Source organism: Seriola dumerili, unplaced genomic scaffold (assembly GCF_002260705.1).
Source record: "Seriola dumerili isolate Sdu_G_001 unplaced genomic scaffold, Sdu_1.0 BDQW01000191.1, whole genome shotgun sequence".
NCBI classification, from domain to species: domain Eukaryota; kingdom Metazoa; phylum Chordata; class Actinopteri; order Carangiformes; family Carangidae; genus Seriola; species Seriola dumerili.
Genome location: NW_019174446.1, coordinates 7,227,394 through 7,239,839, shown reverse-complemented (window position 1 = coordinate 7,239,839; position 12,446 = coordinate 7,227,394). Strand labels below are relative to the sequence as shown.

Below are 12,446 nucleotides of genomic sequence, written 5' to 3'. Positions count from 1 at the left end.
AGATTCACTGAAGTTTGGTTTCCCCATTTTAATGTTAAAGCAGGTAGGACTGTGCAATCATTTACTCCAAATATTTTATTCAAAGTAATCAGAGCAGATTAAGTCATTTACATCTCTGCCATCACTATCAATCAGGCTGGCTTTTCCTTCACTCACACCATTGAGGTTGATATGCTGATTACAGGGCATTTGTGCTGTTTCCTAAAGCATGTCAGTGTACCTTTTGAGAGCAGGCCTGGCAGATGAGAAGCAATCATGCTGAACACATGTTCTTGAGCGGCTCTTCCCAAGCAGACGACTACAATCATATTGATTAGTGCTTTGTTCAGACCTCTCCAACAATCAAGCAGACTCTCATCACAAGACACTTGAGTGAGCCTCATTCACCACAGAGACTATTTGAAACACATTGTGGCTGTTGGATGGTGTTCTCCGTTTTGATTTGGCCAATGACAACAATGCCAACATCTTGCTTTCAAAAGCTGCTTAACTCTGAGTATCATTAGGGTACAATCCTGAAATCATCATTATAGAGAAGTAAAAAAAAATGACAGTACTCTAGCAGTGCATCATTTAAATAGATTAAAGGATGACATGGTCATTATGGAAGTCAATACTGCTGTGCTGCATACAGTGTAAAAACACACAACCAATTCACATAGAAACACACAACTGTAATGCAAACACATGAACTGTGTGCAGCAGCAGTCGGTGGCTCACGCAAGTTGAAGTAATCTGTTTTAATTTTTACATCTGTTGACAGATATTTTAACCCATTTTAAAAACCTTTGGGCATTGATTGATTGGAGATTCAAAAAAGTTAAAGAGGAAGGGATTTATAAAAACAGAACCACTCCCCATAGTGCAGTGATTGGTCTGCCTTTAAGCTGCCAAGTTCAATCAATTCTCAATTGATGTTTTCCAGACTCAGATCTCATATCAAAATCTGAGCTTGTTAAGTATAGGATTATTTTGCAAGGCTACACCACACACTGGATTAAGTCAGAGGATGCTCACTCACCTTTGCATTGATTGGTGTTCTTGTCCAGGATGGCCTTTGTTGACACAATCTTCCCATATCTGTAAAAAACAACAATGAAACATTCTGATTAAATGTTGACTGACTTATGCTTTTTTTTAACATCTGGAGAATTATGGGATGTTCTTTGAGTTTGAAGCAAATGAGTTGTTAGCCATGCTAACGCCATGGTCGTTCAGTTGGTTCACCACCTTGGCCTAAACTGAAATATCTCAACAATTAATGGATGGATTGCCATTTAATTTTTCATGTTCTCCAGAAGATGAATCCTAATGACTCTGGCGATCCCCTGATTGTTCATCCAGGTTCACATTTGTTCGAATTGTCTCAAGATCTATTGGGTGGATTGCAATGACCTTTAGTACAGATATCACCAAATTTCAACTAAAGGTCTGTTTTGGGTTTACCCTCTCTGAAGGTTCAGGAACTTTTGGGGTGGGGCATCAAGTACTGAACGTCGCTGATTGGTCAGTTGTGCTAGGGTTTTCCTCAGCAGTGTTATACACCCAGCATTTTTAAAAACTTTAAAAACTGTAAAAACATTGCACTGTTTGTAGTTTGTGGCTTATAAAAATCAGGATGGAGCAGCCCAAGAGATTGGACTGACAACAAAGTTCAGGCTTTGTAGCAGACAGCATTATATACACGTACAAATGATGCACACTTTTGTTTCATTAGTGGCTAAATTTTCTTAATCTCCCCAAGGATTTGGCACTGCTATGGAAACACAAACCACAATACGCTGGAGGAACTTTTACCTAGGAAATCTTCTTGGGAAATTAAAGTCCCTGGAACTTTTGGTGGAAAAGCATCTTTGAGTCGTTCATCTGGTAAAAATTTCAATTTGTCCAATACTAATTATAAGATGTTTGCATGATAACATGCCTTCTAGTCTTGTTTTACATTTTAATGAGGTGGTTACATGAAACAGATTAGTTTCTAAATTAGAGAAATGTAACAACCTCTTTGGAAGAATTTTTGAAGTGCAACTGTAAAGCTGTTTTCTCAAGTTCACGTTCAAGTTCGAATCTAAAAAGCTCAGGTAAAATAAAAATGACACACAAAATTGAACAAAAACTGATCCTCACTCAGTTTCTCAGGGTGTCCACCTTATCACAGTTAAGTTTTCTATCTGGTCTTCTATCTATCCATTCTGTCCTTATCTATTTCAAACCCTAACCGCAGGCCCCTGAACACAGACAGTGCTGTCTCATAAATGATGATAATAACCAGACATCTGTATGGCATCCAATCCTGCTAGAAGGGCCTACAAGAGAAACAGACAACCTCCATTTTTCTTTCTATCTGTTCTCTCCACCAACTTTTAATGTCTCCTGTCCATTTCACTGCCTCGCTCTCTTTCTTGTGTTTGACACCTCTGCCTTTCCCTTTGTCTTCTTTCCTTATTTTCTTCTCCATCCCACTTCTATTCTCCAGCTCTCTGTTCTCAGAAAGAAGTTAATAATGTTTCTTATCAGCGCAGGCTTTCATTCCTCCTGGAAGGAGAGGAAGAAGAAACAGAGGCAGGGAAGGTATGAGGAGAGAGGAGGGAGGAAAATGCGGTGGGGGTGAGGGGCGGGAGACTGAGCCAGAAAGCTTGAATCGCTGAGATCAGCCTGGATCACTGCCTGGCTCTGTGGATGAGACTTTTTAATTAATGTTTTAACACTGCTGCACAATGACTGACTGGCTGGCTGAGTGACTATCAAACAGATTGACAGCCTGACAAACTGGCTGACTGGCTAGCTGGCTGGCTGGTGGCCCCCAGGTGAGGGATGGAAGTATATTCCCTCTACCCTTTTAGAGTAAAAAAATAAAAGTGAGACAATGGGGAGGGAGGCAAAAAAAAAACAATAGAGAAACCAGGCGAAGATGCAACGCAGGAGGTTACGAGCAGAGAAGGTGAAAAAAAAAGCGGGGTGGGGGGGGGGTGGGGGGACTCAGAGGAATGAGAAATAGACGAGGAGAGGGAGAGCAGTCAGTCAAAAGATAAAAAAGACACTGAAGGCGAAGAGGAAGCGAGGTAGTCAGGGAGCGATGGAGAGATAGTAAGAGGTGTTTAATAAAGAAGAGATCATTTAGTTGTCACCATCAGGAGAGTCTCTGTCAGCCAACTGCTTCTGTCAGTGAGAAGAAGAGAACAGAGACTAGCTCGCCTGACAGCCTCACATCAAACTCTATTGGGACAGGAGACTTTAGAAATAAAGACAGAAAAAAACGCTTTAAAAGGCTGCTATCACACATAACATGACAGCTGAGCAGCTTATGATCTCGCAATTGGTAGAGAGAAAATCATTGCTTTTTTTTCCTGAACAATGCTCAATTTTCACACATTTTCCTGCAATTTAAGATATTTTTAGGGTATTTGCAAATCCACTGATTGTGACAGGCTGAAATCAAGTCTGATGTTTGCCTGGGAATTTTCTTTCACAAAGTCATGGCTGGTGGTAAATAAGGTCTTTGGCCTGTGGTTCCGGCAACAATCCAACGTGGAAAAAACTCCAAAAAAACAAGGCAGGACTAATCGCCCACACATATACACACAAACAAACACACATGCAGACGCACACACGAGGCAACATCACAGATCAAAAACACCAAAGAGGTAATCACGCACATTACACACACCATCTGGCAGGACCCGGCTCTTTGTTGACTTCAGTCTCCATGTGATTCAAACTTGGGTGTCAGTCTGTGAGTGTAAACACCTACAGTGTGAGTGTATGTGCATGGACAGATTTGAGCATACAAATTTTTGTGTGGGTGCAATTCCTTGCAATTGTGTGTGTGTGTGTGTGTGTGTGTGTGTGGAGTGAGTATGAATGCATGACAAAGATCTCATGCACCATCGGTGTTTTGGCAGGTTTTTGTTCCCGCCAGAAAAGTGAAACATTTCCAGACTCTGTTTGTGTGTGTGTGTGTGTGTGCATGTGTATGTGTGTGTGTGTGTGTGTGTGTGTGTGTGTGTGTGTGTGTGTGTGTGTGTGTGTGTGTGTGTGTGTGTGTGTGTGTGTGTGTGAAAAAGAAAGAGCGAAGGAGAGGACAAAGAGAGAGGTACCTGGCTCAACACATTATGAATCTCAAAAAATATGTTCACAGTAGTCCGTTTTCACAGAGCGGAAAACAAATAAAGCGTATGTTTGATATGTGGCTGTGTTTGTGTGTGTGATATCGTCAGATCAATGTGTGTGACGTACGAGGAAGGTGGAGGAGAGGAGAGGAGAGGAGAAGGATGACGCCACGGCCTTGGGGAAATGTCAAATTACAACAACACTGCATCATCCAAAATGGTGTCTCACTCTGGACTTGACTCAGTGGTAAAATTCCATTTGATCCAGGCAGCTACAACAATGTGCTATTGTGGTGAAGAAATGGAGCAAAGTATTGACAACAGATCAGATGATGAAGTAAGGAGGCTGAGGATAATGTGGAAGAAGAGGAGAGAAAAGTGCAGAATGTCCTGTTCTGTGTTCAACCCCCGACTGGAAGCCTTTGGCTGATTCCAGCAGAAGCCTGGAACTTGTTGAAATAACATCAAATCGACCTGCACTTGACCCAACGGCAGTGACACAAGATACTCATAAAAACTATTCAAATACTTAAAACATAACACTAAAGGACTAAAAGAAGCCAGATGGCCAGGGTTAGCGCTTCCTTATTCCATTACTTTCCATTGTGCAACAGAAAGAGTGAGTGAAAAGGTTCTGAAAGGGATCTGAGTATGTAATTTGTTTCCACTGGATGCTCATCATAACTTAAGAGTCAGTAGTAGGAGTGAAGTGTGAAGCAACAGTGGAGCGAAGTGATCTAAATCATAGCTAGAGCTGTAGTTCTGTAACCAAACTTCCTTCAGAGCTACTTGACATACAATACACACTCAATCAAGCACTTTATTAGGAACAGCATAATAATACCGGACAAAGCCTCCATTTGTCCGGTATTGTTATGGTGTCTCCATTTGTTCTCTAAACAGCCTCAGTTCTTTGTGCCTTGAATTCCACAAGATGTTAGAAAAAATTCTTTGAGATTCTGCTCAGTGTTGTCATGACTGCATCACATCATTTCTGCAGATTTCTACAGACAGGTTGTGGCATTCAAACCATGACTGATCGGTACTAAGCATTCACCGCATCATTACACTACCACCACCACCAGCATGGACTGTTAAAACGAGGCAGTTTGGGTTAACCTTAAATCCTGAAACTAAAAGACCGGACAATGTTTCTCCAGTCTTCATCTGTCTAGTGATGGTTTGCTCTGGTCCGATTCAGTTGATTTGTTTTTTAAATTTGTAGCATTTTCCTTTTGGTTCAGTTTGTTTTAACACAGAGAAAAATTCAAGTGAACCAAAATGCATCATTACAAACCATGAGCGAACATTCACTCTGCTTATTGGTCGGATTGTCTGGCCGGAGCAGGAAAGTAAACACAGGAAGAAAGTTGCAGGAGCCGTCAAGCTCAAACCTGCCAGTGGGGTCGGATCGAGTTCGGAACTCTTTAATATAAAAAAGGAACCGCTTCAGGGTTCGTTTGGGGACCGGACCGAGACCACCTACTCGAAAGGATCTCGGCGCGATTACTGTTTTCACACCTGCCGAAACGAATTGTACCCACGGGGAAAAGAAACCAGGGTTCAGTTGAACCGGACTAAAAGACCAGGTGTGAAAACACCCTGTTAGGTGGAACCAGACTGGCCATTCTCCTCTGACTTCTCTCATCAACAAGACTTGTCTGTCCGCAGAACTGCCACTCACTGCATGTTTTCTGTTTTTCGCGCCATTCTGAGCAAAAACTCTAGAGACTGATGTGTTTGAAAACCCATGGAGATCAGCAGTTTCAGAAATATCTCCTGGAACCAACAATCACGCCACGGTCACAGTCGCTACAACATGAAACAGTTGTCAAAAATGCTCATCACAAATTGCCAAAAACATGTCCAACCATCAGACCAAACCTACTGGTATTCAGCTGACAACACAGACATCAGCAGTAGTCTTATGAAAGAAATCCTTAAAAAAAGACTTTATATGATACAGTATTCTGACAAAATGCAGAACTTCCCCTCACTGCATTTTGTCTTTGAATCATGAGTCACAAACAACTCAGCAGGACTTGCCAGCTAACCTAAAATTCTCTATTTTCCTTGGCTTCACAGAAATGCTACAAAGCCCCCAAACACAGTGCTATAAGCCAGAGGAGAATGCCTTTCCACAGCGGCGGTTGTGTGAGGGATAGGGCTGACAGACTGACTTTCACTATGACAATCCTTTTAGGACGAGGTGCATGTCTTTTTCAACACAGGGAAACTCCTCAGAATCCCTGCCAAAAGTGGAGTTTTGATTTTTTCCACCAAGAAGTGTGAAACACAAAGAACAGTAAGGCCACTGAAACTGACAGTATTTTCCAGACTGTCGAGACTTAAGGATGAATGTCAATATGAAACTCAGTGCACCCAATTTTGGCAGGCTTGACAAAATCAGTGTTCACCTTGTCTTGTGTATGTGTGTGTGTGTGTGTGTGAAGTGTTAATGACAGTCCTCATAGGGCCCTTACAGCATCAGATCTGTTTTCATTCCCTTGCGCACCACCATCAGCCTATGGATGCTCACCGTTTGATGTATACTGAACCACATTTCCCAACGCCCCCCCCCCCACACACACACACACACACACACACACACAAACACACACTCATCATTTCTAAATGTCTCCAGGATGTCTTTGAGTGCATATATACATTATGTATATGTGCACATTCTGTGTATTTGATGCTTCTGCATGTTCTGTCTGAGGCTCTGTGTGTGTGTGTGTGTTTGTGTGTGTGTGTGTGTGTGTGTGTGTGTGTGTGTGTGTGTGTGTGTGTGTGTGCGCACGTGCGTTTATGAGCGTACACGCAGGTTGGTCTCTGTGTGTGGCATCTTCTAATTGGGGATCCGATACAGCTGTCTTGTCTCTTGCATTTCCCTCATTTTTCCCCCTCTCTCCCAGTTAGACTCAAACAGACCAACACAGAGGGAGGACTGAGAGAGTGCAGCGCTTCAGAAGTCTTTCGAATTCATTCCCCATATGCAGTTTAACATCTTCAGGCACTATAAAGAAATTAAGTCTTGGAGTGTTTTCAGGATGAAAAGGCAATGTGCTGTGAATTTAAGGCTGGCTTTATGTCACTGAAATACTGATGATTAAAGATGGAATCTGTCTTTGAAATATTAGGCAATATACTTCCGGACAAAGAGATGCATCAAGGGCTCAGGTTTCATTCCAGTCACCTGCTACCAAAACACAGTTTTTCCAGCTCAGCTGCTGATGATTAACAGGAGATCGTAAACTCATTCAGTGTTTTATATTCTTCCCCAGTGATTTCTCCTTTGAGTGGCTTTGAGTGGTTAAAGTTTGTCTGTCCTCATACGACCCCTCCATCATGAAGCAGAGACAAAGCCGATAAACTGATAGATCAATAGATGAATAGATAGATACGAGTCGTGAAGCAGTGGTAAGCATGAGAGAAAGCCAGCAAGACAACAACAAGTGTGAGTGAAAGCAAGTGAGAGAGACAGAAATTGCCCTTGTGCTACACTTTAGATTCCGCTCACGTTCTGCTCTGTCCCCAGACGTTAAAAGTGTGTCCATAGTTTGGGCAACCGGGGGAGTGATTGGAAATGTCAGCTGACAACAGCACTTTTCACTGACACTCTGAGAACTGGCACAGAGACAGGGAGCGGGGCAGGGAGGGCGGGGTGAGGGACAGAGAGAGAAGGATGCAAGGAGGAAATGAGGAGGATGACAGAATGGGAAGGGAGAGGATGGTGCTGGTGGGCGGGTTGGCACTGAAAATAAGTTACGCTTGGTAACAATAAGGATGAGGATGACATTGAGTTGAAGTGTGTGCGTGTGTATGTGTGTATATGAGTCAGTGTCAGGGGGCTGTCCTTCCGTTATTCATTGTAATTGTGTGCATGAATGAAATGCCTGTTTGTGTTTGTGTGTGTGTGTGTGTGTGTGCGTGTGTGTGTGTGCGTGTGTGTGTGTGCGTGTGTGTGTGTGCGTGTGTGTGTGTGCGTGTGTGTGTGTGCGTGTGTGTGTGTGCGTGTGTGTGTGTGCGTGTGTGTGTGTGCGTGTGTGCGTGTCATGTCAGAGAGTGACAGGAAACTGCCACTCAGTCTATTTCTAAAAGCCGCAGAGAGTTAGAAATCCAAGGCTAAGACTGCTGCCCAACAGACCACATGGGCCCCCCTCCCCCACTGACCTTTCCTAAATGTTACTGGTCACTTGGCACACTCACTGGGCCTCTAATGAAACTTTTATTGGCCCCCATTTTTCACCCTGTTTCTCCAGAACGCCTCCAGGGCTAAGCTGAAATACAACAGGCTTGAACTGCAGCTGACACACAGAAGGGCAAGGTATGGTGTGTGTGTGTGTGTGTGTGTGTGTGTGTGTGTGTCTTATAGTCTCCACATTTTATTTTTAACTGCCTTTTTCAGTTTATTCCAAAATCAATTAGATCAATTAGAAATGAGATCATTTAACACCCTTACCTGTAGAATATTTAACACACACACACACACACAACACACACACACACACACACACACACACACACACACACACACACACACCACACACACACACACACACACCATACCTTGCCCTTCTGTGTGTCAGCTGCAGCTTCAAGCTGTTGTATTTCAGCTTAGCCCTGGAGGCGTTCTGGAGAAACAGGGGTGAAAAATGGGGGCCAATAAAAGGTTTCATTAGAGCCCAGTGAGTGTGCCAAGTGACCAGCTAAACATTTTAGGAAAGGTCAGTGGGGAGGGGGCCCATGGGTCTGTTTGGGCAGCAGTCTTAGCCTTGGATTTCTAACTCTCTGCGGCTTTAGAAATAGGACTGAGTTGCCAGTTTCCTGGTCACTCTCTGACATGACACGCCAACACACGCACACACAACCACGCACACACAACACACACACGCACACACACACACACACACGCACACACACACACAACACACAAACACAAACAGGCATTTCATTCATGCACACAATTAAATGAATACGGAAGACAAGCCCCCTGACACTGACTCATAATACACACATAACACACGCACACACTTCAACTCAATGTCATCCTCATTCCTTATGTTACAAAAGCGTAACTTATTTTCGGTGCAAACCGCCCACCAGCCATCCTCTCCCTTCCCATTCTGTCATCCTCCTCATTTCCTACCTTGGCATCCTTCTTCTCTGTACCCTCACCGCCGCCCTCTGCCCCGCTCCCTGTCTCTGTGGCAGTTCTCAGAGTGTCAGTGAAAAGTTGCTTTGTGTCAGCTGACATTTCCAATCACTGCCGGGTATGGAAACTACCGGCCTAACACACACACACTTTTACACTAGTCGTCTGGGACAGAGCAGGAACGTGAGCGGAATCTAAGTGTAGCACAAAGGGCAATTTCTGTCTCTCTCACTTGCTTTCACTCACACTTGTTGGTTGTCTTGCTGGCTTTCTCTCATGCTTACCACTGCTTCACGGACTCGGTATTTTCTATTCACTATTGATCTATCAGTTATCGGCTTTGTCTCTGCTTCATGATGGACGGGGTCGTATGAGGACAGACAAACTTTAACCACTCAAAGCCACTCAAAGGTAGAAAATCACTTGGGGGAAGAATATAAAACACTGAATGAGTTTAGCAGATTCCTGTTAATCATCAGCAGCTGAGCTGGAAAAACTGTGTTTTTGGTAGCAGGTGACTGGAATGAAACCTGAGCCTTGATGACATATCTTTGTCCGGAAGTATATTGCCTAATATTTCAAAGACAGATTCTCTCATCTTAATCATCAGGTATTCCGTGACATAAAGCCAGCCTTAAATTCACAGGCACATTGCCTTTTCATCCTGAAAACACTCCCCAGACTTAATTTCTTATAGTGCCTGAAGATGTTAAACTGCATATGGGGAATGAATTCGAAAGACTTCTGAAGCGCTGCACTCTCTCAGTCCTCCCTCTGTGTTGGTCTGTTTTGAGTCTAACTGGGAGAGAGGGGGAAAAATGAGGGAAATGCAAGAAAGACAAGACAGCCTGTATCGGATCCCAATTAGAAGATGCACAACAGAGACCAACCTGCGGTACGCTCATAAACGCACGTTCGCACACACACACACACACACACACACACACACACACACACACACACACACACAACAAACACACACACACACACAGAGCCTCGAGACAGAACATGCAGAAGCATCAAAATACACAGAATGTGCACATATACATAATGTATATATGCACTCAAAGACATCCTGGAGACATTTAGGAAATGATGAGTGTGTGTTTGTGTGTGTGTGTGGTGTGTGTGTGTGTGTGGGGGGGGGCGTTGGAAATGTGGTTCAGTAGAACATCAAACCGGTGAGCATCCATAGGCTTGATGGTGGTGCGCAGGAATGAAAATAAGATCTGATGCTGTAACGGGCCCTATGAAGGACTGTCATTAACACTTCACAACACACACACACCACATACACAAGACAAGGTGAACACTGATTTTGTCCAGCCTGCCAAAATTGGGTGCATGAGTTTTCATATTGACATTCATCCTTAAGTCTCGACAGTCTGGAAAAATACTGTCAGTTTCAGTGGCCTTACTGTTCTTTGTGTTCACACTTCTTGCTGAAAAAATCAAAAACTCCACTTTTGCAGGGATTCTGAGGAGTTTCCCTGTGTTGAAAAAGAACATGCACCTCGTCCCCTAAAAGGATTGTCATAGTGAAAAGTCAGTCTGCCACCTATCCCTCACACAACCGCGCGCTGTGGAAAGGCATTCTCCTCTGGCTTATAGCACTGTGTTTGGGGGCTTTGAGCATTTCTGTGAAGCCAAGGAAAATAGAGAACATTTAGGTATGTAAATGCTGGCAAGTCCTGCTGAGTGTTTGTGAACTCATGATTCAAAGACAAAATGCAGTGAGGGGAAGTTCTGCATTTTGTCAGAATACTGTATCATATAAAGTCTTTTTTTAAGGAGTTTCTTTCATAAGACTACTGCTGATGTCTGTGTTGTCAGCTGAATACCAGTAGTTTGGTCGTGATGGTTGGACATGTTTGGCAAATTTGTGATGAGCAATTTTTGACACAATGTTTCATGTTTGAGCGACTTGTGACCGTGGCGTGATTTGTTTGGTTCCAGGAGATATTCTGAAACTGCTGATCTCCATGGGTTTTCAAACACATCAGCTCTAAGTTTTTGCTCAGAATGGCGCGAAAAAACAGAAAACATGCAGTGAGTGGCAGTTCTGCGGACAGACAAGTCTTGTTGATGAGAGAAGTCAGAGGAGAATGGCCAGCTGGTTCCACCTAACAGGGTGGTTTTCACAACCTGGTCTTTTAGGTCCCGGTCAACTGAAACCCTGTTTCTTTTCCCGCTTTGGGTTACAATTCGTTTCGGCAGGTTGTGAAAACAAGTAAATGTCGCGACCGCAGATCTTTTCGAGGTATGTGGTTCTCGGGTCCGGTCCCCAAACCGAACCCTGAAGCCGGTTCCTTTTTTCATATTAAAGAGTTCCGGAACTCGATCCGACCCCCACTGGCAGGTTTGAGCTTGACGGCTTCCCAACTTTTCTTTCCTGTGTTTACTTTCCTGTCTCCGGCCAGACGGGACATCCGACAACAGTCAGAGCTGAAATGTTCGCGTCAATGGTTTGTAATGATGCATTTTGGTTCACATTGAATTGTTTCTCTGTGTTAAAACAAACTGAACCAAAAGGAAAATGGCTACAAATGTTAAAAAACAAAATCACTGAAAAATCTGACGCAGAGACAAAACCACACTAGACAGATGAAGCACTGGAGAAACATTGATCCCGGTCTTTTTTAGTTTTCGAGGAATTTAGGTTAAACCCAAATCCTGCCTTCGTTTTAACCAAGTCCAAATGCTGGTGGTGTTCCATTTGTTTCTCTAACCCAGCCCTCAGTTCTTTGGTGGCCTTGAATTCCACAAGATGTCTAGAAGAAATTCTTTTGAGATTCTGGCTCAGTGTTGTTCATGACTGCATCACATCCTTTCTGCAGAGTTTCTTACAGGACAGGTTGGTGGCAGTTCAAACCAAATGACTGGAGTCGGTACTAAGTCATTCACCGTCATCATTACATCCTACCACCACACCAGCATGGACTGTTAAAGACGATGGCAGTTTTGGGTTAACCTTAAATCCTTAAACTTGAAAAGTGACGACAATGGTTTCTCAGTCTTCAGTTCTGTTATGTGATGGGGTTTGGTTGGCTCTGGTCCGAGTTCAGTTGATTTGGTTTTTTTAAAGTTTGTAGCATTTTCCTTTTGGTTCAGTTTGTTGTAGAAAAAGTTCAAGTGAACCATAAATGCATCGATTACAAACCATGGAGCGAACATTCACG

General features: G+C 43.4%; 1 protein-coding gene across 4 annotated transcripts in view; it reads right to left on the bottom strand.

Moving 5' to 3' along the window:
* Positions 1-12,446, bottom strand: part of rbms3 (RNA binding motif single stranded interacting protein 3) — a 115,912-nt gene that overhangs the window by 69,747 nt on the left and 33,719 nt on the right. For all 4 annotated transcript variants that reach the window (XM_022753348.1, XM_022753351.1, XM_022753349.1 and 1 more), the window contains exon 3: positions 1,022-1,080. In XM_022753348.1, the coding sequence (XP_022609069.1) occupies positions 1,022-1,080 (59 nt within the window). The remainder of the gene's footprint in view (positions 1-1,021; positions 1,081-12,446) is intronic.